Genomic DNA, 21,773 nt, shown 5'->3' on the forward strand with positions numbered 1-21,773 from the left:
GGGTGAAAGGGTAAATGGCGGGATAAATGAGTGAATAGATGGATGGGTAGAAGAGCGGATGGATGGCTGTACGGATGGATGGGGTGAAAGGGTGGGTGGATGAATAATGGATGGATGAGTGAAAGGGTGGATGAAGGGATGGATGAGTGAAATGATGGATGGAAGGATACATGGTGGATAGGTATGCAAATGGTTGAATATGTTTGGATATAGATGGGCACACAGATGGAAGGACAGAATGAATGGTGAAAGACGGAATGATATATAAAAGAATGATTACACCTTGTAGCACCCCTTATCTTAAGTAACATTTCCTATACATTGACTTTCACGTTTATATGAGTCATTGTCTCTACATAATGTGTGTGATGTAACGCACTCTGACACCCTGCCCTACATACTTGGGATGAGTAACACTATAAAAGAAATTAAATACACATGAGAGACGGTCTATGTGAAGATGAGGGGCACCATTGGAGAGTGGAAGCAAGGCCTGACTGGCCAACCGGCCATCGGGTGTTTCCCTGGGAGGCTGGAAAGGGGGGTGAGGGGTTTGGTTACTTGGGGCTGGCACTGCAATGTTCCTTGTGTATCCAGTAGTTTTCAATCAACAATAAAAGCAGCCTCACTTATATTCAGGTGTGGGTCACCATCGCCTGGTGACTAATGTACCTGCTGGAGCGAGATGCGAGTTTTGAATCGTCTAAGGTTGCAAGCAGCAGCCATACTGAAAAACAGTGAAGTGCACGATTGTCTCAACCTAATATAAACTTATTTTGACTTGTTCTTAAGTGGTTGTCTATTTACTTACTTATGTACTATTGCCCGACCTCCTCTGACGAGTCTGTAAAACTTACCTTTTGTCGAGAAGTTTTGTCCTGAATTTTTACCTTTTGCCCTGAATTTTTGTCCTGAATTTTGACCCTTTGTCCTGAATTTTTACTCTCGCCATCATGAATTTGCACCCATGCCAGTTGGTCACCCTAGGACACACACACATGGGTGGGGGAGGGGGAGGGAAGTTGTTCCTATCGTTAGGACTAAATGTTCTTAATAACGTTCAACTGAGTGTGTACTTGTGAAATATGCTGACATATTCGAGGTAATGACGGGCGATGTTAGACTCCAGATCCGCCAATGGCACATATTTTGTTCTTTAATGAGGTGGGGCGTCAGCCGGCCTGAATGTGGGAGTCAATTGGGTGGGGTGGGGGGGGCAGGGGGGATACTCTCCAATGTAACTAGTCCTGCTGGCTGTCTGGTCACATACTGCCATACTGTATATGTCTTCCTTCTGTTCCCTCAGCGGGTGACTTATGTATGATATGAATGCTATTCCAGTCAAGTGAGACAAAGTGAGCAAAATGCAATAAAGATATTACAAAAAAAGAGAAAGGCACCCAGCACTTAAAATGTGCCCAGTAATGCGCCCACCTGTAATTATGTTACAGTATTGGTGTTTCTATAGCACGCTAATCACCTGTCTAGGTATTTAGGCACTCTGTTACATGTGTATGAGGCCAGCATAGGGGGCTTACTCAAAAAGCCAGGTCTTCAGCTTCTTGCACAAGTCAAGAAGACACGAGGAGTCTCTGATGTGTTGTGGGAGGTTGTTCCAGACCTTAGGGGCCAGGTACGAGAAGATGTGGCCCCCTGCTCTGCTTTTGTCTATGCCTAGGGTGTGTGCTAGTGAGAGACCGCAAGAACGGAGGTGTTTGGTAGGATAATAGAAGTGAATGTGGTTGTTCGTGTAGGCAGGACCATTGTGGTAGGAAGATTTGTAGGTGTACGAGGGAGGAGATTAAACTGTGAGAGCTTATTTTTCGGGAGCCAGTGGAGTTCCCTACGGTGTGGTGTGATGTGGCTCAGCATGGGAGGTTGAGGACTGATTTGGTTGCTGCGTTTTGTATGGTCTGCAGTCTTCTTGTGAGCTGGTAAGTAATTCCTGCATACAGGATGTTTCCATTGTTCAGTCTGCTGGTGATGAGGGCTTGAGTGATAATTTTCGTGGTGTTGTGGAGACTTTCTTCTTCATCCTTAGTGTGATGAAGCAGGCCGACACCCCCGCGTTTACTTTGGCAGTCATGTCTAGCTTGTTTTTTAGACTGATGTTTCTCACTTTCAAGTAGGGCGTGGTGGTGGGTCCACGGGTTGTGGGCCACCCCGAGGAGTTGCATGGTGAGCCGTTTTTCGTGAAGATTACCACCTCAGTCACCTCTGCAGCAAATACAACTTCTACATCAGTGACCACAAGAACTGAACCTCCACAGGCAGTACAGTAACATATGCACCAGCTGACAGTACTGCAGCACCATCAGTGCCACTATTGCAGCGCCATCAGATTCTACTACTGCAACAGCAGCTACCATGTGTGCAGCTCCAGCAGCTGCCACTAGTGCAGCCACAGCCACTGCAAACCCTGCCACTTCAAGAACACCAACATGCTACCCTAAGCCCACTCTTATATTTATTATGGGAAGCTGCTGGGTCTATGCCAAATGTCATATTAGTGCTGCGGCAACAAATTATGGACAGAATGCTGAATGAATCAATCATTCACCCCCAGTCAAGAGATCTGGGTTAAATCCATCGTTCTTTTGCTCACTACGCCAACCCAGTTTGGACCCAGCCATATGCAAATCAGTCTTGACCCTGTTCCTCATGGCAACAGTCCAGCCCGAACTGACAAGCCGGGTCCTCCCTGGACTGGAAACAAGCACCCTGGGACCTGTTACGAGGTAACACCCCTCATCAGCCAGGCTAGCTTGAATCCAGTGGCACAGAGAGCAAGGGACCCACGTCTGGGCATATCCATCGCACTTAAGGCAAAAAGTGCTGCAGCAAAAAATGATGGACAGAATGTGTGCATGCCTTTCTTAAAAACGATAAAAAATACGGATATACACAACAATAATGGCCAGTTATACTTATAGGGATTAGCGCAAAAATAATGGCCTGAAGAAAGCCGACTGACCCACACAGGTGATTCTAATGGCTGAAACATGACGACCTCAGATGTATAGGGTCACTGCTTCCCTATGAAATTGCACTGTTTTTAACCATGCCAAAGGACCAACCATTAAAAAAGTAGTAGGATCCAGCAGGCAATTTTAATTTCTTCTCACAATCCCTAAAACTACAAAAACCAAAGAACTACACTCACAAACGTGTTGAGCCCATTGCCGCCCCTTCCCCCACACTAGGTGAGCAGGACGAGGGTCCTATGATGAAGCAAGCCATAGGTGGTATCTGTGAGTGAGGAGCCTAAAATATCCCACAAGGGGGCAGTGATTTTCACCGATTTACCTGGGTAAACAATCCTTCACCCAAGTGAGAGAGTGGCAATGCAACATTATGTCTTGTGGATAGTAGAAGGTAAATGTAAATTGATACTTGTATAGCGCACTACTCACCCGCAAGGGTCTCAAGGCGCTTGTACGAATACCGCTGTGGAACCCATCCTGGCTTTCCCTGTGAGGTGTCCACTCCTGGGCACCCCCAAGGTGGAGGCCAGGCATCCTTGGCGTTGTGGGGGCCGTTGTGGAGATTAAGCAAGCTATTGCCCAGAGTTGCAGAGTGGGACTCCATGTTTGGAATAGGCACCGAGGCGAGAATTATCAGGTCCGTGGAATTTTGAGCCCAAGACCCGCCGAGGCGGGGAATTGAACCCTGGTCCCGGGCTAGACCTCTGCATCAGGGTCTGCCGCTCTAACCATTGAGCCACACTTCTCCACCCTCTGCTAGTAGTGTTCCATATGACACCCATACAGCTCATGTTTTCAGAGTGCAGAATGCACAAAGAAATTACAGCCAGCCCTTTCCCCTCTGAACATGCACGTTATTAAGTCCTCGTGACACAGAGTTTGATAAAACATATAGTACAGAAGTGTCTCAACGCAATAGCATCTCATTGCCATCAAAGACCGCCATCTATTTAGTATGTCTTTTCGTCAACTGACTGTACCATAAAAACATTGATGGCCTCTCCAAGCAAATAGCAAACTCTCAGAGACAAGAACTCTTATTGTGAGAGGTACAGCAACTGCAATTGATGTATCTTTTCCAGGTGCTCCTTCTGCTTGTCTGGAATTTCTCAGGAAATCATTTGGAGCGAGTATGAGATTTAAAAACCAGTTTGGACAATGCTGCCACCTAGTGGGGAATTTTACGTGGATTTCGCTTTCAACTGAAAAAGCCTGGTCTGCCTGTTGGTTTGTTACCAGCAAATTAACAATCCAAACTGAAAAACAGAAACCCTGCTTATATTACTCAGTGAAAGTGCTCATTTGCCATTGTGTACATCATAACATTAAAAGTGTCATATGCTAATTGAACTCAGAGGGGATTTAAGGTATTCGCCAATCAGAGCGCTTCTGTGTGGGTTTCATGTCTCCATGGAATGTGGAATGCAGCTTCTCTTCAGATTCATACAAAGGAACTGCTGGCGAAATGGGCCTTAAAACATAACCTGGAGGAGGGCCCAGAGGTGCTCATAGGACAGGAAAATGCTGACGGAGAAAGAAGCAACATGTACCATTTATTGGCTTTATTTATCACCTGCTTTTGGTTAAAGGATGTTTTCAGGGTAATGTATCGACGTTTTATATATGTCATGTCTTCCTCTCAGACATCTGGGTGACGTGTAACTGGCGGGCTATTTGTGCACAATTTATTTTTTAAATCATGCATTACATATCACATGCAATATTTAGAATGTGATAAATATCACCAGTAGAAAATATAGTATGAATTTTTTGGGCTTGTAACTGAGTCCTTAGACATACAGTAAGAAATGGACCATGCAGTACTGCATGGCTCATTAATATGCTATTGGTGTCAAACTTGGCTTGAGTCAGTAGCTTAAAAGATTGTTTATGTTTTGCTAGCAACATATGTCAATAATGCTAGAGAGCATATCAATGCTAATCCAATAGCAACGGGGTTTTGAGGTTGCTGAATCCCAAAAAATCAACCAATGATTAATCAAGTGGTAGAGACATAATCTCGGCCACATCACAACATGCTGCTGATTTGTCTCCTTGGACCAACAAAAATTGGTGTAGGAGCTTTCTTTGAATCCAACAGGGATGACATTCTGTTCTTTAATTTGCCCATCAAGGAATAAAGCTGATTGGATGATCTTGATGGAGGCTTGAAGACTGCCCGCATGTGCTCTACTGGCTGAGACGGAAACAGTGTCAATGTCTTCATCAACTTGCAGGACTGAGAGCACCATATTGGCACCCAGCGATGCCTGTGCTACAGAATGAGAATGGCTGAGCCAACCAACCCAGTAAGGGTGCACCCCTACACCCTTGTCCTGGAGGCCTTCTACCAAAGGTGCTAGAGCCTTTGCACATACTCTCTGAGATTACTCCATGCTAAATGGCAGTACTGTGATTTGGCAAAGAAAGTAAAAAACAACTGTGATATCACTGAGGTAGGTATGTGCAAAAGGCATCTTCTAGGGCTAATGATGTCATGTCTTCTTTTATTGGCAGAGACATTATAGACTACAGTTTTTCCCTATGAAGTCAAATGTTTCAGATGAATATACTATGTAAAAATCTACCACCAGCCACCAACCTGCCAATTTCTTTTCTACTAGAAATACAGCTGAGTAGAAAATAATTTCCTGGAACCTATGGAGAGAATAAAACTATTGCTGCTTTCTCCAGTGATCCCAGAATATTAAGTTGCTGATGAGGCTTCTTGTATGAGCATTACTGAACGTCAACACACAACCTTGCGCAACAGTTGTCAGTGAGGACTGATGCTAGAGGACACTGAAGAACTGTACGCGACCTCCCACCAGAAGTGAAAGGGGCCCTGTCTTGGCATTATGAGGGTAACCAATTGTTACACGCAAACTGAAAGCGGCAATCCATGCAGAAACCTACCAATAATGAAAACACTTTCAAAGAGAGGCCCTTATTTTGAAGAATGTAATCACAAGCATGGTTGAGAAGAAAAAAAATATATATAAAGCCGGTTGTGTGCTTCTCCGGCGTTGAGAGACCCCTCCTTCAGCAAGTGGCTACGCGGCAGGAAGTCGTAACCTCTGGTGCACCGGAGGTGTTTGTTTCTCCTGTTTGGGAGAGACCGCGAAGAGCCCCGGGATACCCGTGAACTTTGCTGGGTTTGAAAGCGGATCCGGCGTGGTGGGACAGCTGTCTCAGAACCGCGCTGTCTGAACCTCTGGAAGACGTGGCTAGTCTGGGGATACGTCCCGTGAAGGAGTATCTATTCCATATTTGTCGGCGAGTGGCATTCAACTACCCAACGACGAAAAGTGAGTAACGCATCATTGCGTATCAATAATAGTGTTTAAGCAACATGGCGGCTGGCGCAAGAAGAGGGAGGGAGGTGACTGCCCTCGACGTGTTTGATGATTCCCCGGCTGGGGGGTCACAAGTGGCAGGTTCCGCCCAGAAAATATTGGAGAGTGGCCCGAATCTCCGTGACCAATTTAAAAGACTTGAAAAACTAACCAAAAGGGAACAGGCTAAGTGGTGGGAGCATCGCTCCCTAAGTAGATATTTGGAGGTCGACCGTATACCCAGGGGGCTACGATTAATGCTGGCCCCAACCTACGATGACCCTGACCCAGAAATGCTCAGAGAATGGGCTGAGTGCAATTTGGATTCTTCCAAACGACTGGTTCAGATTTTGGTACGTTATGCGGAATCAGATCGGATCAAGTTACAAAAGCAAATTGAGGAGCTGACTACAGAAATAGACGGATTGGGTGCAGACATCTCAGAATGTCAAAAACTGAGAGATGAAATAATGGTCCGAGTACAAAAGGAAGAAGATATAATTATCAAACGGAAACAGTACAAATTCCAGCGTGACAAAAATGACTATCTTGAGGGGCGCATTTACACATTTGCGCGTAAGTACGACGCCAGAAAAATGTCACAGCCACCGATTGTGCGCAATATCCCAGTCAGTAATGATGTTCAAACATCAGTCTTATCAGCCAGCTCCTCGAATGCAGACCTCAGTTCCAGCATTGACAGTGGGTCAGAATATGAGGCAAGCAGAACACAGTCTGGGTTGGGGTTTACCCGGTTCACCCTGGCACAGGAGTTGCAATGTGTGAGCCAGGACAGATGAGACACACTACGGCCCAGGGCGGATCGCCAAACTTTCAAAAAAGCCCAAACACAAAACGCAGAGAGCGCCGCAAATCCAATGCAAGGCGCCATACCAAAACGCAAGACCTACAAAAAACAGTGGAACAAAAAGAAACAACAATAGGGGTTCAGGATGAAGAAAATTTCTCTGTGATCAATCTCACTTCTATGACATTAACGCCTACGGAATTGAATACTCTTTCGTTGGGACTGTCTTTTTGCCCTCCCAGGAATTTCAATTATGCGGATACACGCATTGACTTGTACAAATTTACGCGCAAGCTCAAATTGAAAAAGTATTTTGTCAGTAATAAATCCCGCAAGGCAGAAGTGAGAATCGACAAAAATATTCCAAGTAGGGTAGCCCTCACAGCCAATGACATGCCATTATTACAAGACTTGGAGGGACTACGACTAGAGCAATCTCTGTCACAGAGTTCAAGTACCAACCCCACTGATCCCGTTGGAGGTCATACAAACTTCAGACCACGTTCAACATATACACCACAAATGGTGCATGATAACATTGACATTTTTCAAGAGGCGGTGGTCAAGGATATCAAGGGCCTTTTCGAACGAACACTAAAGGGCAACAAGCATAAACATAGATGCAACCATAAATATACTGATTTGGTGGCTAAAATACAGGGTTGTGGTAATATCATTGTACGTCAATCCGATAAGGGGGGCAATATTGTTTTATGGGGAAGAGAACTTTACATGGAGGAAGCATTACTACAGCTGAATGACGCCTCCTGCTACAAACATTGTGATGTGGCATCAGTAAAGCAGTCCCAAACAACCTTCTATTCTATGTTGATGGGGTGGAGGTCATCGGGCCTCATCAGCATGGATGGATTGAAATATCTTAAAAATGATCATCCCATTATGCCCGCCCTATACTTGATTCCCAAAGTCCACAAGAATCCAAATAAACCACCCGGCAGGCCTATCATCTCTGCGTGTGGGGGTTTGTTGGAAAAAACTACTATTTATGTGGATGCATTTCTACAGGACTTTGTGTACAGATTGCCCTCGTACATCCAGGATTCCAGTGATTTTTTAAGGAAAATCAATGAACTACAATGGGATCCAGAATATTTGTTAATTACACTTGACGTCACGGCGTTATATACAAGTATTTTGCATGTAGATGGTTTGAGGGCTGTCTCATATTACTTGGGTCAACGTGCGATTGAATTGGTAGAACACAACAAGATGTTACTGTCCATGATTAGTTTCTGCCTTAACAATAACTTTTTTATGTTTAACCAACAACATTTCCAACAGATCAGGGGAGTGGCCATGGGGGCCTGTTTCTCTCCCAGCTATGCCTGTATTCATATGGGATACTGGGAGAGACAGGTCCTCCATGGTGAGCACTCAGCCATTTGTAAAGATCACATCGTGCGATGGTACAGATACATCGACGATGTTTTTATGATCTGGAAAGGTACACGCACAGAGGCAGAACAATTCATTACTCAGTTGAACATTAACAACTACAACCTGGCATTCACCTCTAACATCAGTGAACAACATGCAACCTTTTTAGATGTATCTATTGAAATCAACAATGGTTATTTGGAAACAGCGTTGTTTAGGAAGCCCACGGCGGGAAACACAGTACTACACGCTCACAGTCATCATCCTCCGCATTTGATCAGGAGCATCCCCTATGGGGAGATGCTCAGGATTAGGAGGGTTTGCAGCACTGAGGTGCAATGTATTGCAGCACAACAGGCCAGCAAACTCAGGTTTCTGGCACGTGGATATAGTGAAAAAATTGTTGGGGCTGCCATTTGCAAAGCCAATGCTCTCCCGCGTGGGGTTGCCTTACTTCATAAAAAATCACAAGTTCCAACTGATTTGCCTATGCAGCAACCTGTCAGACTAATTTGGTCATTTAAAAATCAGCACAGGGCATTAAGAAAGATTGTCAATAAACACTGGGATCTGGTGAAGTGCGACCCGGTCATTGGAGAAGTCATGCCTAGAAAACCAGCCATTACCTACAGAAGGGCCTATTCCTTACAAGACGCCCTGGTAAAATCCAGCCCAGAACTTTTAACAAACAAAGACTGGCTGGGGGGTAGTAAAGGTTTTAGGAAGTGCTCTGTCAGCAAGGCATGTGCTCATGGGGTTAACAGAACAGAATATATTACCCCTTTTTCTGAAGTCCCGTATAAGATCAACAAAAAGCTTACCTGCAAAAGTGAGTTGCAGTGTATGTGTTGGAGTGCCCGTGTGGTTTGAGGTACGTGGGCAGCTCGAAGCTGCAAGTCCACAAATGGGTTCTCCAACAATTGAGGGCTATCAACACCAATGACCCTGATTATCCAGTGACTAGACACTTCAAGGAGTACCATAACAGCAACAGTACTCTGTTGAGGTACTATGCCATTGATTCAATAGCTCCTATGAGAAGGGGAGGTGACAGGAATGCTGCACTTAGGAAGTTGGAAACTAGGTATATTCTGATGTTAGATAGTAAGGCGCCACAGGGCCTCAATGCCTCAGAAGATTTTTACACCTGTCTCTGAGGCAATCACTTCCTTTATAACCTGTGCCAAATTGTGTTAACACTATCAGTATACAAAAGTACATTATTGCATATACAATGGTGATAACCTACTGTAATACCAACGGGCTGTTGTAAATTGTGATATGTACTTTGTGAAGGTATCTTAAATTCTGGTCTGTGTTTATGCAGAACCTGCCACCATATGTGTTAGGCTGTCAGACTGGGATCAGCCTGTTTAATATTTAATATTACATCTACTTGACACATATTAGTGGCAATCACACACACAAAAATATTGAGCACTTTGTTTTTGTTTTTTATTTGCATTTTTGATTTGTCCAGTAGGGTTTTTATCACATAGGATAAGCATTTGCGAATTTGCACATGAATGTATTATACATGTAGTATTGGCTCTTGCACATATAATATTGGACTATAAGTTATATGTAAATACATGCTTAAGCATCTTTATAGGATGTTTTGTACATTTGTACATATGTATATTGATGTTTGTAGCCAAATATTTTCATTTCAAAACTATTTGTGGTCAGGGATTTGTCTAAAGAATATGTAGACCCATGACGCAAATGCCTTATAAAGTTTAACAGCACTTCTGCGAGCCATTTAAGCAAAACATCTCAGGATTATCTTGTGCAATATCATGTTTAAAGGGATTAATCCCAATATTGTGATTTTATGCTTTAAAAGTACACAGTAATGCAAGCGTTAAAATTGCAGTATTTTTACTACTTTCTTTTGTGTCTTTAGCATATACCTACATTGATTGGTCAATTCAAATGCACTAGCACTTTAAAATTTCTGCCATCGCCCTCAGTGGCGCCATGTGACCAAGGCCTCTGGAAGGCCGAAACGTTATGCTGTCCGTTGCAGAGAATAAATAATTACTCACGGAATGTTGGGTCTCTTGTTTCTTGGCGGTGCCGCGGCGGAATTGAGTCTGCTGCACTGGGCGTTTGAAACTGTTGTGGATATATATATATCGGGTGGAGCCCGAGCACAGGAAAGGCAACCCCCCAGGTTAATTACGGGTTTCAATCGCCACCACGCTAACCTTCGAAAAATACTTAGAAGGCACTGGCCATTGATCCGTAATGACGCAACCATAGGCAATATAATGGGTGATAAACCACTAGTATCTTTCAGGAAAGCCAGATCTATGCGTCAACAATTGGTTCACAATGCTCCAGCGATACAAAAACAGAAAAACTGGTTTCAGTCACAAAAAGGTTTCAAAACATTTACAAAATGTAAAGCCTGCACTCACGGGAAAAATACAACGAGCATTACTGTACCCTTCCGTAAGCAGCCCTATTCCATCAGAGAACATTACACATGCAAAACGGAATATGCCGTTTACGTGCTTGCATGTGTATGTGGTAAACAATATGTAGGGTCGACTATCCACCCAGTGCATGTAAGAATTTTGCAACACCTGAGGGCTATCACAAATAAGGACCCAGCCTACCCAGTAGCAAGACATATCCATGAGACACATGGAGGAGACGCTAAAGGTCTGACATATTTTGTCATAGACAGCATCCCAAGGAATGTAAGGGGCGGTAACCGCAAGCTTGCGTTACGCCGCCTGGAATCCAGATACATTATCTTACTGAATTCCAAGATCCCCTCAGGGCTGAACGCAGACGAAGCCCTAAGTGTGCACATCTAGAGCAGCCTACCTCTACTTTACCCAAGTACCTTATAACAACGACCCAGATTGCGCCATCACTGTAAATAATTATTCACGATCAGTCACATGGAGTCTATACCTAAAAACCACACCAATCACTACATCATTATACACAGTCCCCGTATACTGTAACAATGATTTACCCACATCACAGGAGGGTTTGCATTCAACACATAGAGAGTTGTTGCGCACTGGCGCGGTATTTAACTTTCATACGTGTTGTAAGCGGGTGTGTGTCTCAAAAATTAGGAACGTGAACGCTGACAAACACACTCTTCACTTACCAGCTACACGAGGAGGGACTGTTAACACGGCAACATGTCCTGACTCTGCCACTAGGCCAGCAAACCGATTGCCGGTGAAACCGAGCCTTTTTGTAGAAACTCACTTTGTAAACCAATCCCGGCCTTGAGAGTGACACACCCTTTTCACAGATACGCCCGAACAGCAATGACGTAAACGTAGTAAGATTACGTAGGGTGTAAGGACTAACAATTTGACATGTGGGTAATGCAATTAATACAACACAGGGCTCACCAATGTAAACGATACAAAATAACTAAGTGTGGGATTTAAAGTATTGTGATGCGTTCGAAACCCGAGCAATTCTAAAACATGATGGTAATGTTTAGAAAACGTATAAATTAATGTGACATTTGGTAATTGATGTTTTCACTAAAAATGTTGAATTCATGTGATTGGTCACGTATACATGTGGGTGTAACCCGAGTCACCATGGTAACAAACCAATGCCAATTAGTGATGTTAATTATGACTCGTGAGTACGTAACATGTGTATATATAGCGCAACATGCAAGGGTCAGATGTTAGTGAGCAAGGCGGGAGTAGCCGCCGAAACGCGTCTGAGCAGAAGCTGATGTAAGAAATAAAAACCCTTGAACTTAGATACACGGAGTCAGCGCCTTCTTTGATGGTGAAGTTTGGTTGGTGTCAATATATAATTGTCTTTTACCCGAATAAAGCCTTCTGGTCACCTGCTGCCGTGTGCTTCCTTACCTGTGGGTACTTTGAGCTTGATGTAAAACGCGGCAGCCCAGCCGCGAAGGACTGCACTACCCCATGAAGACAGGGGGCCACGGAGCCCGGAATCTTGCCGAGCCCCAAATGTGGAACAGCACGTGAGGGATCTATGGATGACACGCATCCCGGGGCCCATTGGAGGGCTTCATATGCCACAGTAGAATTAATGTGCATTGATGTTATACCTAAGACACGGACTATAAGACCCAGCATGCATTGCGCTCAATGAACCTGAGAAGTCCATGGGAGGGCGTTTAATTCAGCAATCATGTGGGAGTGTCTTAAGTAGCACAAACTCATTGTCGTGCCTCTGAAGAGAGCGGAAGCTCAGAAACGCGTCAGGCTATTACTACCGACACGAGAACTGTAATCAAGCTGGACTGCGGAGTTGTCTTTTACCCGAATAAAGCCTTCTGGTCACCTGCTGCCGTGTGCTTCCTTACCTGTGGGTACTTTGAGCTTGATGTAAAACGCGGCAGCCCAGCCGCGAAGGACTGCACTACCCCATGAAGACAGGGGGCCACGGAGCCCGGAATCTTGCCGAGCCCCAAATGTGGAACAGCACGTGAGGGATCTATGGATGACACGCATCCCGGGGCCCATTGGAGGGCTTCATATGCCACAGTAGAATTAATGTGCATTGATGTTATACCTAAGACACGGACTATAAGACCCAGCATGCATTGCGCTCAATGAACCTGAGAAGTCCATGGGAGGGCGTTTAATTCAGCAATCATGTGGGAGTGTCTTAAGTAGCACAAACTCATTGTCGTGCCTCTAAAGAGAGCGGAAGCTCAGAAACGCGTCAGGCTATTACTACCGACACGAGAACTATAATCAAGCTGGACTGCGGAGTTGTCTTTTACCCGAATAAAGCCTTCTGGTCACCTGCTGCCGTGTGCTTCCTTACCTGTGGGTACTTTGAGCTTGATGTAAAACGCGGCAGCCCAGCCGCGAAGGACTGCACTACCCCATGAAGACAGGGGGCCACGGAGCCCGGAATCTTGCCGAGCCCCAAATGTGGAACAGCACGTGAGGGATCTATGGATGACACGCATCCCGGGGCCCATTGGAGGGCTTCATATGCCACAGTAGAATTAATGTGCATTGATGTTATACCTAAGACACGGACTATAAGACCCAGCATGCATTGCGCTCAATGAACCTGAGAAGTCCATGGGAGGGCGTTTAATTCAGCAATCATGTGGGAGTGTCTTAAGTAGCACAAACTCATTGTCGTGCCTCTGAAGAGAGCGGAAGCTCAGAAACGCGTCAGGCTATTACTACCGACACGAGAACTGTAATCAAGCTGGACTGCGGAGTTGTCTTTTACCCGAATAAAGCCTTCTGGTCACCTGCTGCCGTGTGCTTCCTTACCTGTGGGTACTTTGAGCTTGATGTAAAACGCGGCAGCCCAGCCGCGAAGGACTGCACTACCCCATGAAGACAGGGGGCCACGGAGCCCGGAATCTTGCCGAGCCCCAAATGTGGAACAGCACGTGAGGGATCTATGGATGACACGCATCCCGGGGCCCATTGGAGGGCTTCATATGCCACAGTAGAATTAATGTGCATTGATGTTATACCTAAGACACGGACTATAAGACCCAGCATGCATTGCGCTCAATGAACCTGAGAAGTCCATGGGAGGGCGTTTAATTCAGCAATCATGTGGGAGTGTCTTAAGTAGCACAAACTCATTGTCGTGCCTCTGAAGAGAGCGGAAGCTCAGAAACGCGTCAGGCTATTACTACCGACACGAGAACTGTAATCAAGCTGGACTGCGGAGTTGTCTTTTACCCGAATAAAGCCTTCTGGTCACCTGCTGCCGTGTGCTTCCTTACCTGTGGGTACTTTGAGCTTGATGTAAAACGCGGCAGCCCAGCCGCGAAGGACTGCACTACCCCATGAAGACAGGGGGCCACGGAGCCCGGAATCTTGCCGAGCCCCAAATGTGGAACAGCACGTGAGGGATCTATGGATGACACGCATCCCGGGGCCCATTGGAGGGCTTCATATGCCACAGTAGAATTAATGTGCATTGATGTTATACCTAAGACACGGACTATAAGACCCAGCATGCATTGCGCTCAATGAACCTGAGAAGTCCATGGGAGGGCGTTTAATTCAGCAATCATGTGGGAGTGTCTTAAGTAGCACAAACTCATTGTCGTGCCTCTGAAGAGAGCGGAAGCTCAGAAACGCGTCAGGCTATTACTACCGACACGAGAACTGTAATCAAGCTGGACTGCGGAGTTGTCTTTTACCCGAATAAAGCCTTCTGGTCACCTGCTGCCGTGTGCTTCCTTACCTGTGGGTACTTTGAGCTTGATATATATATATATATATATATATATATATATATATATATATATATATATATATATATATATATATATATATATATGTATATATAGCCGTCTGTATGTATAGGTATTTTATAAAAAAAACAACTATAAACTAAAAGGACCACAAATACAATAGTGCCTGCATATTATAGCTTCTAAGCAACACCGATCTCTGCTCTTAGCTGAATTATCGAAATCAGGTCTGGAATGTACCGGACTTGTTTACAACTGGGTGGCCAAACTAAGGACTCAATTTGTAAGGGGTTGCTGAGTCAATGGTTTATAATTATTTTGGATGGGAGAAAGCAGAGAGTAATAAAAATAGGTTATTTGATGGCTAATTGGGCAGACGTCACTTGCAGGGTCCCACTACACTCCCCTCAAAGCCTTTGGATCTTCGATGTTAACATGGAACCGCTCATGAATGTATTCTTAGAGTCTGGGTTTTTATATCATCCCTGTACTGGTAAAGCCCACATCTTGGTTTCGTTCCAAGGGAGGGGGTAATCTTCAGAACCGTCTTACTTACTTTTGCAGAGCCTTATTTATGATGCCCCTTAAGCAGCCATTGCGTCACTTTTAGTGACCCAGCGGTGGCATAAAAAAATGTGCCTCGATGCGCCATATTTACAAAGGGACACATCTAGGCAGATACGTCACTTTTTCAAACCCTGAACTACATTATACCTGCGACAGGCATAATGTATGCAGGGGGGGCGTTTCGATGCAGGTAAGCCATGTAGAAGTGACTCAGTGAAATCAATGAGATTTCACTACAACACTTCTACAGAGTCAGTTAGTCAAATCCTTATGCCTTTTTGAAGCCGGCATAAGGGGTGATGCAGTGCCTTTCATATGGGGCTGCCCCATGTGAAATGACACTTTGCTGGAGATGAGTCTGTTTTCAGACACACTCCAGCAGTGAGTCATTTTTGCACCTACAGATACATCAGGATTACTGACGCATTTGTAAATCCTTGCAACATGGAGCGCCTTACAGTAAATATGGAGCATCCATGGTGTCGCAAGGATGGCATTATGAAAAGTGTTGTGATGCAACACTTTTCATAAATGAGTCCTGTAGTATCTAGTATGCCAAGCAGCTAGTTACATTTAACTGCTCATAGACAGAGTTTATCTATGGTGGATCCCTGGCAAACATTAAAAATACTGCCACATATCTTGTACTTCTGACTTTGGTCATGTTCCAACTCCGTGTACAAGGCCAATTATGAGGTATTACCATAGAGCAGCACCGCAGGCCTTCCTGCTGCGCTGCCCTATGGCAAAAGAAAAGTGCAGGAATGTGCCGGCGCATTCCTGTCCTTTTCCTCAGTGCTGGCGCACAATGGGCTGCCATGTGCCAATGCAGGTGCCTTTACACTAGGGTGCATGCGTTGCGGGGATGATTATTTTTGTGCAGGAAGGGAAACTTTCCTGTACAAAAACAATCACAAGATGCTTTTCCCTCTTTCTATGCGTGCTGCAGAATGCAGCACACATAGAAAAAGGAAAAACCAGGAGGGATAAAAAAATTCTCGTTGTTGTACCTCCCTTGTTATTCACCTGGGGAGGCGTACCTTTTTGACGCTGCCTCAGATGTGCGATTTCTCGGAAATCTGGGGCAGTCAAAAAGCCATGGATTTTGCTTGGAACGCCCCCAGCAACACCCATTGCACGCCCCTTTATCGCAAAAAAAGGGAACGATATTTACGAGGCAGCATTAAGCCCAAAAAAGTTGGTTAGTGCTGCCTTGTAAATATGAGCACGCTACTGCGCCACAGAACTTCACAAAAAGTGATGTTCCAGCAGTGCAAGGGGCCTCATAAATTAATCTCTTGGTACTAATTTTGAAAACTTCCAAGTCTCACCAGTAACCCGAAGCATCTTGGTTAAGCTTGCAAGTTCGAGGTTTATCAATCGTACGTATTCCAACCAAATGGAGGCCAGTGCTTAATGGGACCTTGATTGGCTATTGGTTTGACTACTGCTGTTCACTGTGGAGCGCATATTACAGAACTCCATTGTGCTCAACAGGATGCAGTTCGTCTGGTTTGGATCCTTGAGGGAAAAATCTTAATAACGGAGCAAGAAGGAACCATAGAGGCTGCCTGTGGATTCTAGAAACCACTGCAAGTGTCTTTGCATCACACATAAATGTCTCCATTTGGCCTTCTTAGACTACTTTCCTGATATATTGCTTCAGTACAGACCGGTTGGCGGCCAAGTCACCCTATTTAGAGATCCCCATCTACATGAACAGGATCCCTAAAGCCTTCACTGCAACTGCTGGTGTGGAGATTGCTGTAAAGATTGTGAATTTTGCTGAAACTGCATGTTTGCGGGTATTTGTTGCTGAAAAATATAAAACTAGTGGCCTGACACACAGAAAAGTTCCTCTTAAGGCCTGGTGGTCACTGAGCTGTTTCCCTTTGAGGGTCTGTGCTGCGAGGCACCGTAGTCTCTGTCATGTGAATCTCGGAATGGTCAAAAGCCCGTAAATAGGGGGGACAACCATCAATATAATCTAGCAGCTCAGTGGCGGCTGGGCTGCCAGGTCACCGGTTAACACCAGCAGAGCCAACTAAGGCTCTGCAGGTAGAAATCTAGCAGCCCCCCTCCATCAAAAAATTAAGAACTTGGTGAGACTGAAGCACTGTCGATTTAGGAAGGTGCTCCCGCCTAACCAAACTCTAAATGACACCTGAGAGTTATGGTCCCACTAGGGTCCCACTTCAGCCACCAAGGACTTAGCCTCCACCTTGCTCCATGAAATGGCGACCATGGGGACAAGATGTCTGAGGACGGTCAGATCGCCTATGGAATGATCTTCTTGAGAAGCAAGAGCAACAAGCAACCATCTTCTACACGTCCCAGTGACTTTGATCAGTTCAAAAATCTTTATTTGGTTAAATAATAGCCATAAAAGAGCAAAATAAAACATTGTTTCACAGAGAAATATAAACAATGAAAAATTATAGCCAACATAATCAATACCCAGGAATTCATTTTCCAACGACATTGCGGAGCCGCATTGCAGTGATAATGTACTATAAACCATAAAACAAGTTAATTCATCATTTAAAAGAAGTAGGTGACATAATGCAGGTTGAAACTTTCTAATGTTTAAAAATCTTAATAAAGATTTAAAAAGGTGCGTCTTGGTTTAAGATAAAGTTTACAAAAAAATAAAGTGCAGGGAGATCTGTGCAGAAATTTAGTTGCATGGACACAAATCTAATTTAGCATCACAGTATGCATCACTTGGATACGAAACCAACAGGTGAATAATTCTCATCCTAAACCTAATCAAGTAAAACATCTTAGCTTGATTAAAATAGAAGTAACGATAGGGTTCAATTTGTGGGGAGCTAATTAACAATGAATGCTCTACAACCCTTTTTTTAACCATCTCCTGGCTATCTTTTACATTATTCAAATGTGATAAGAAGTCGTTTGTAAACTTATCTTTTGGAATTGCAGATATATTTCCAGGACTTTTAAAATAATCCTGCAATCCCAACTTCTCCAGTTGATCTTGCACGTAAGAGAGACAGGGATTTTTTTTTTTTACACAATCCAATGACAATGCCTTTTATTCATGTAGTTTGACCTGTTGACATTGTGGATGACAATGCCTTTTATCTATGTTTTCAAAAGCAACACGTAGATGGAAGGCATTGCCATTTACAGTGTCAGTGGCTCGGACTCTCGTAACTGCGAGACCTATTGCAATGCAAATGCTTGTTGTTAACTTGTCCATATATATTTAGATAGATAGATCATTACTGGGTGCCTCTGTGCTGAATCTAAGGACCCCTGTGCATTGCACCCACCGGCCCCCATCCAGTGTAGTGCATCCTACACCCAATAACACCCGAGCCCCACTGCACCCACAGAGCACCCTGCACAGTAGAGTGTCTGCACAGCACATCCCTTCACACAGGAGGAGTGCAGGAGGCTTCCCCGTAGTCCCTTGAGGGTACGTAGAACTGAATTACAGCTACCTGGTTTGTCGTGGACAGTTGGGAATGAAGACTCAGGATCAGTTATACACAGGAGCACATACCCACTGCATGACCTTAAGATGGCCGCCGTGTGACATTATTACCTCCAGGGGTCTTCCATTACAGGCACTACTACTAGATGCTTATTGTTAATCCCCATCCCTTTTCAGCCATATAGCCTTGGGCGGACCCTGACAGGAGGGCGCTGAAGCCGGGGGGATAGGTGCGGAGCACACTGAACGCAATCTGATGCCTCAGGTAGCTCCCACTGCATCCGGGGGGCACCCTGGGTGTGACGAGAGCCGAATCCCACGGGTGGGAGATGTCCAGGAGAAAGCAGCAGAAGCCCCAGCAGGTCATCTCTGGCTGCAAGACTCCACCGGCTCCGATTATGGCACTTCAGATACCACCTATCAAGTTCAGGTAAGAGCCGCGCCGTGATCGGCGCTTATGATGGAACTTTTTAACGATGCCCCCCTAGGCAGAATCTAGAACCCTTTGTATGTACCGCGGTGCCTGAGCAACCTTTGACCGATGACCGGTGGAGCTGCCCTATGCAGCTAAGAGGAGTTTGGCTTGGGTTCACCCCTTGGCCGTCACCTACCCAGCCGCACGTCGGACACTCTTTTTCCTCGTCTCCCCGTTGTATTTCTCACCCCCTCCACCCTATGTTTATGCTATGCTTTTGTAACTCATGTAACTATTCTCCAGCGCCTATTTGGCCGTCACCTACACAGCTGGTCTTCTGACATTCTTTTCCTTGTCTCCCTGTATGTGTCTCCTTCCCTCCCCCTCCTCCTCCCTCTTTTGATCCTTTGATTCAAACTGATGTAGCTATATAACCCGTAACTCGCTGATGCAACTGATGTAAATTACAAAACTGATTGTACTTACCACGGAGCCTGAGCAACCTTGGCAGATGCCTAGTGGAGCTGTCCTATGCAGCTATAGAGGAGTCTGGCCCCTTGGCCGTCACCTACCCAGCCGGTCATCTGACATTGTTTTTCCTCGTCTCCCCGTTATGTGTTTCCTTCTCTCCCCCTTCGATGGAACAATGACGACGCCCCCTGGGCGGATACCAAATCTGTTTGTACCTACCGCGGAGACCAAGCAACCTTGGCCGATGCCCGGTGGAGCTGTCATATGCAGCTATAGAGGAGTCTGGCCCCTTGGCCGTCACCTACGCAGCTGGTCATCTGACATTGTTTTCCTCTTCTCCCTGTTCGTGTCTCCTTCACTCCCCCTCCCTCTGTGATTCGTTGATTCAAACGGTTGTAACTATGTAACCTGTAACTCGCTGATTCAACTGATATAACTATGTATCCTGTAACTTGCTGATCCTCATGTAAAGCGCTCTGATACCTCCGGGTCAAGCCAGCGCTATATAAAGCTTTGCAAATAAATAAATAAATAATAAATAATGTCACGGTTCAGGGCTGGTTCCGCTTTTAGCCAGATGCTACGCCAAGGCATCAGAGGTGCTAAATGTGAGCAGAACGACAATGGAAGTATGCCTAGTTCCTTATGGCACATAATGGCAGGGGTGCTTTTAGGTAATGTCAGCACACGTTTTAGCATCATATTCTCGGCTCTTTGGAGGCCCAGGGTGTTGGTGCAGCCCCAGACTCCAGCGCCATATAGAAGAGCGGCGCATGTTCGTGCTTTATATATATCTATGATTGCTTTTATGGGCGAGAGCCTCATTTTTTTGTAAATCTAAAAATGGCCTCCACATTTTTATTAAAGCCCCCCAATCCTTATGTGAACAAGGTGTGACCATGTATTTTTTCATTAAAAAGAATGCCTAAACACGAAAAAGTTGGCACCTGACACAATGTTTAATTCTTTATATAAAAAAGTCTTAGTTTTAGATGGTAACTTACCTACTACCATAACATGCGATTTGGCTACATTTGTTTTTAATCCAAGATCACACATAAATTTGTTAAAACTGGTTAAAAGTGACTTTGATCAAAATAGGGCCTTGAGGCCGCCTTTGCTGAACGATGCACTAAACTAATATTCTGTCTAACATGCACCGTATTTATACATGTGACAAAAGGAGAAAACTTACATATGAGGACTAAAAAACATTCACATACATTAATTTACAATAAAATAATTAAATAAATAAATGATAATTAAGAACATTAAAGGAATAAATGATTTCATTAAAATAATATTTGCTTTGAATAAATACAATCGACGAAAATAACTAACTGCCATTTCAAAATAACATCTGAATTTAAACTACAATTTCAGTTCAAAAACATGTGCAAACATACATTCCTAGCTGCATCAGAAGACCGGTTTCACATGCTGTTTTGAAAGGTCTCGCGCCACCTTTACATAAGAGAGGCCCTGGCGCTGCACTCACCAGCATCGCGAGGCCAGACCCGAACCCAGGAAGAAGGGTGGGATTCACTAAGCCCGGGTGTGGATGATGTACTCCTGTCCGACGCAGTGAGCTGCGAGACAGACGCTTTCTTAGCGTTTGAAGGCGGTGAATGGTGGATGAGCCGCAGTGGTGACGAGGTAATGATGTTTACTTTCAAACCAGGCAACCTAGCAGGTGCTTGAATGCAACATTGTGTTAGATTGGGCGACTGCCATTGTTTACCTTTCTCTCGTGCTTCCCAGATCTCCTAATTGAGTAAATTATGCCGCCAGATGTAAAAACAAACATTGCATCTCACTGCACATGTAAAAATATGTATGTGGAGAACTTATGCAACGTTTGAAATAGGCGTACACCTATGAAAAGTGGAGTCTCAAATGTGATTCGTAGCACCCTCCCAAAAGCATATATGCAGCTGTTTGCTTCCTTGTTCTCAGCGGCTGTATTTTCAGGATCTAGCAGGACTAGAGAAATGCTTGATTTAAGTAGCGCAAAGTGTGTTTTTAACTCATTATATCCCTCAGAGGCTGGGCTAGTAATGGGCTGAGAAGAGTGTTGATCTCCAGATATCAGGCGCTGATCCACAGCAGGTGCTAGAAGTTAAA

At 44.8% G+C, this 21,773-nt stretch overlaps 1 protein-coding gene across 1 annotated transcript in view; it reads right to left on the minus strand.

The window, feature by feature from the left end:
* Positions 1-21,244, minus strand: part of SLC23A1 (solute carrier family 23 member 1) — a 447,395-nt gene extending 426,151 nt beyond the window's left edge. The window contains exon 1 of the mRNA XM_078653352.1: positions 21,148-21,244. Within this exon, the coding sequence (XP_078509478.1) occupies positions 21,148-21,153 (6 nt within the window). The 5' untranslated portion in view covers positions 21,154-21,244. The remainder of the gene's footprint in view (positions 1-21,147) is intronic.
* Between the last annotated feature and the right edge of the window lie 529 nt (positions 21,245-21,773).

The sequence above is a fragment of the Lissotriton helveticus genome, chromosome 7 (assembly GCF_964261635.1).
Source record: "Lissotriton helveticus chromosome 7, aLisHel1.1, whole genome shotgun sequence".
Classification (NCBI taxonomy): domain Eukaryota; kingdom Metazoa; phylum Chordata; class Amphibia; order Caudata; family Salamandridae; genus Lissotriton; species Lissotriton helveticus.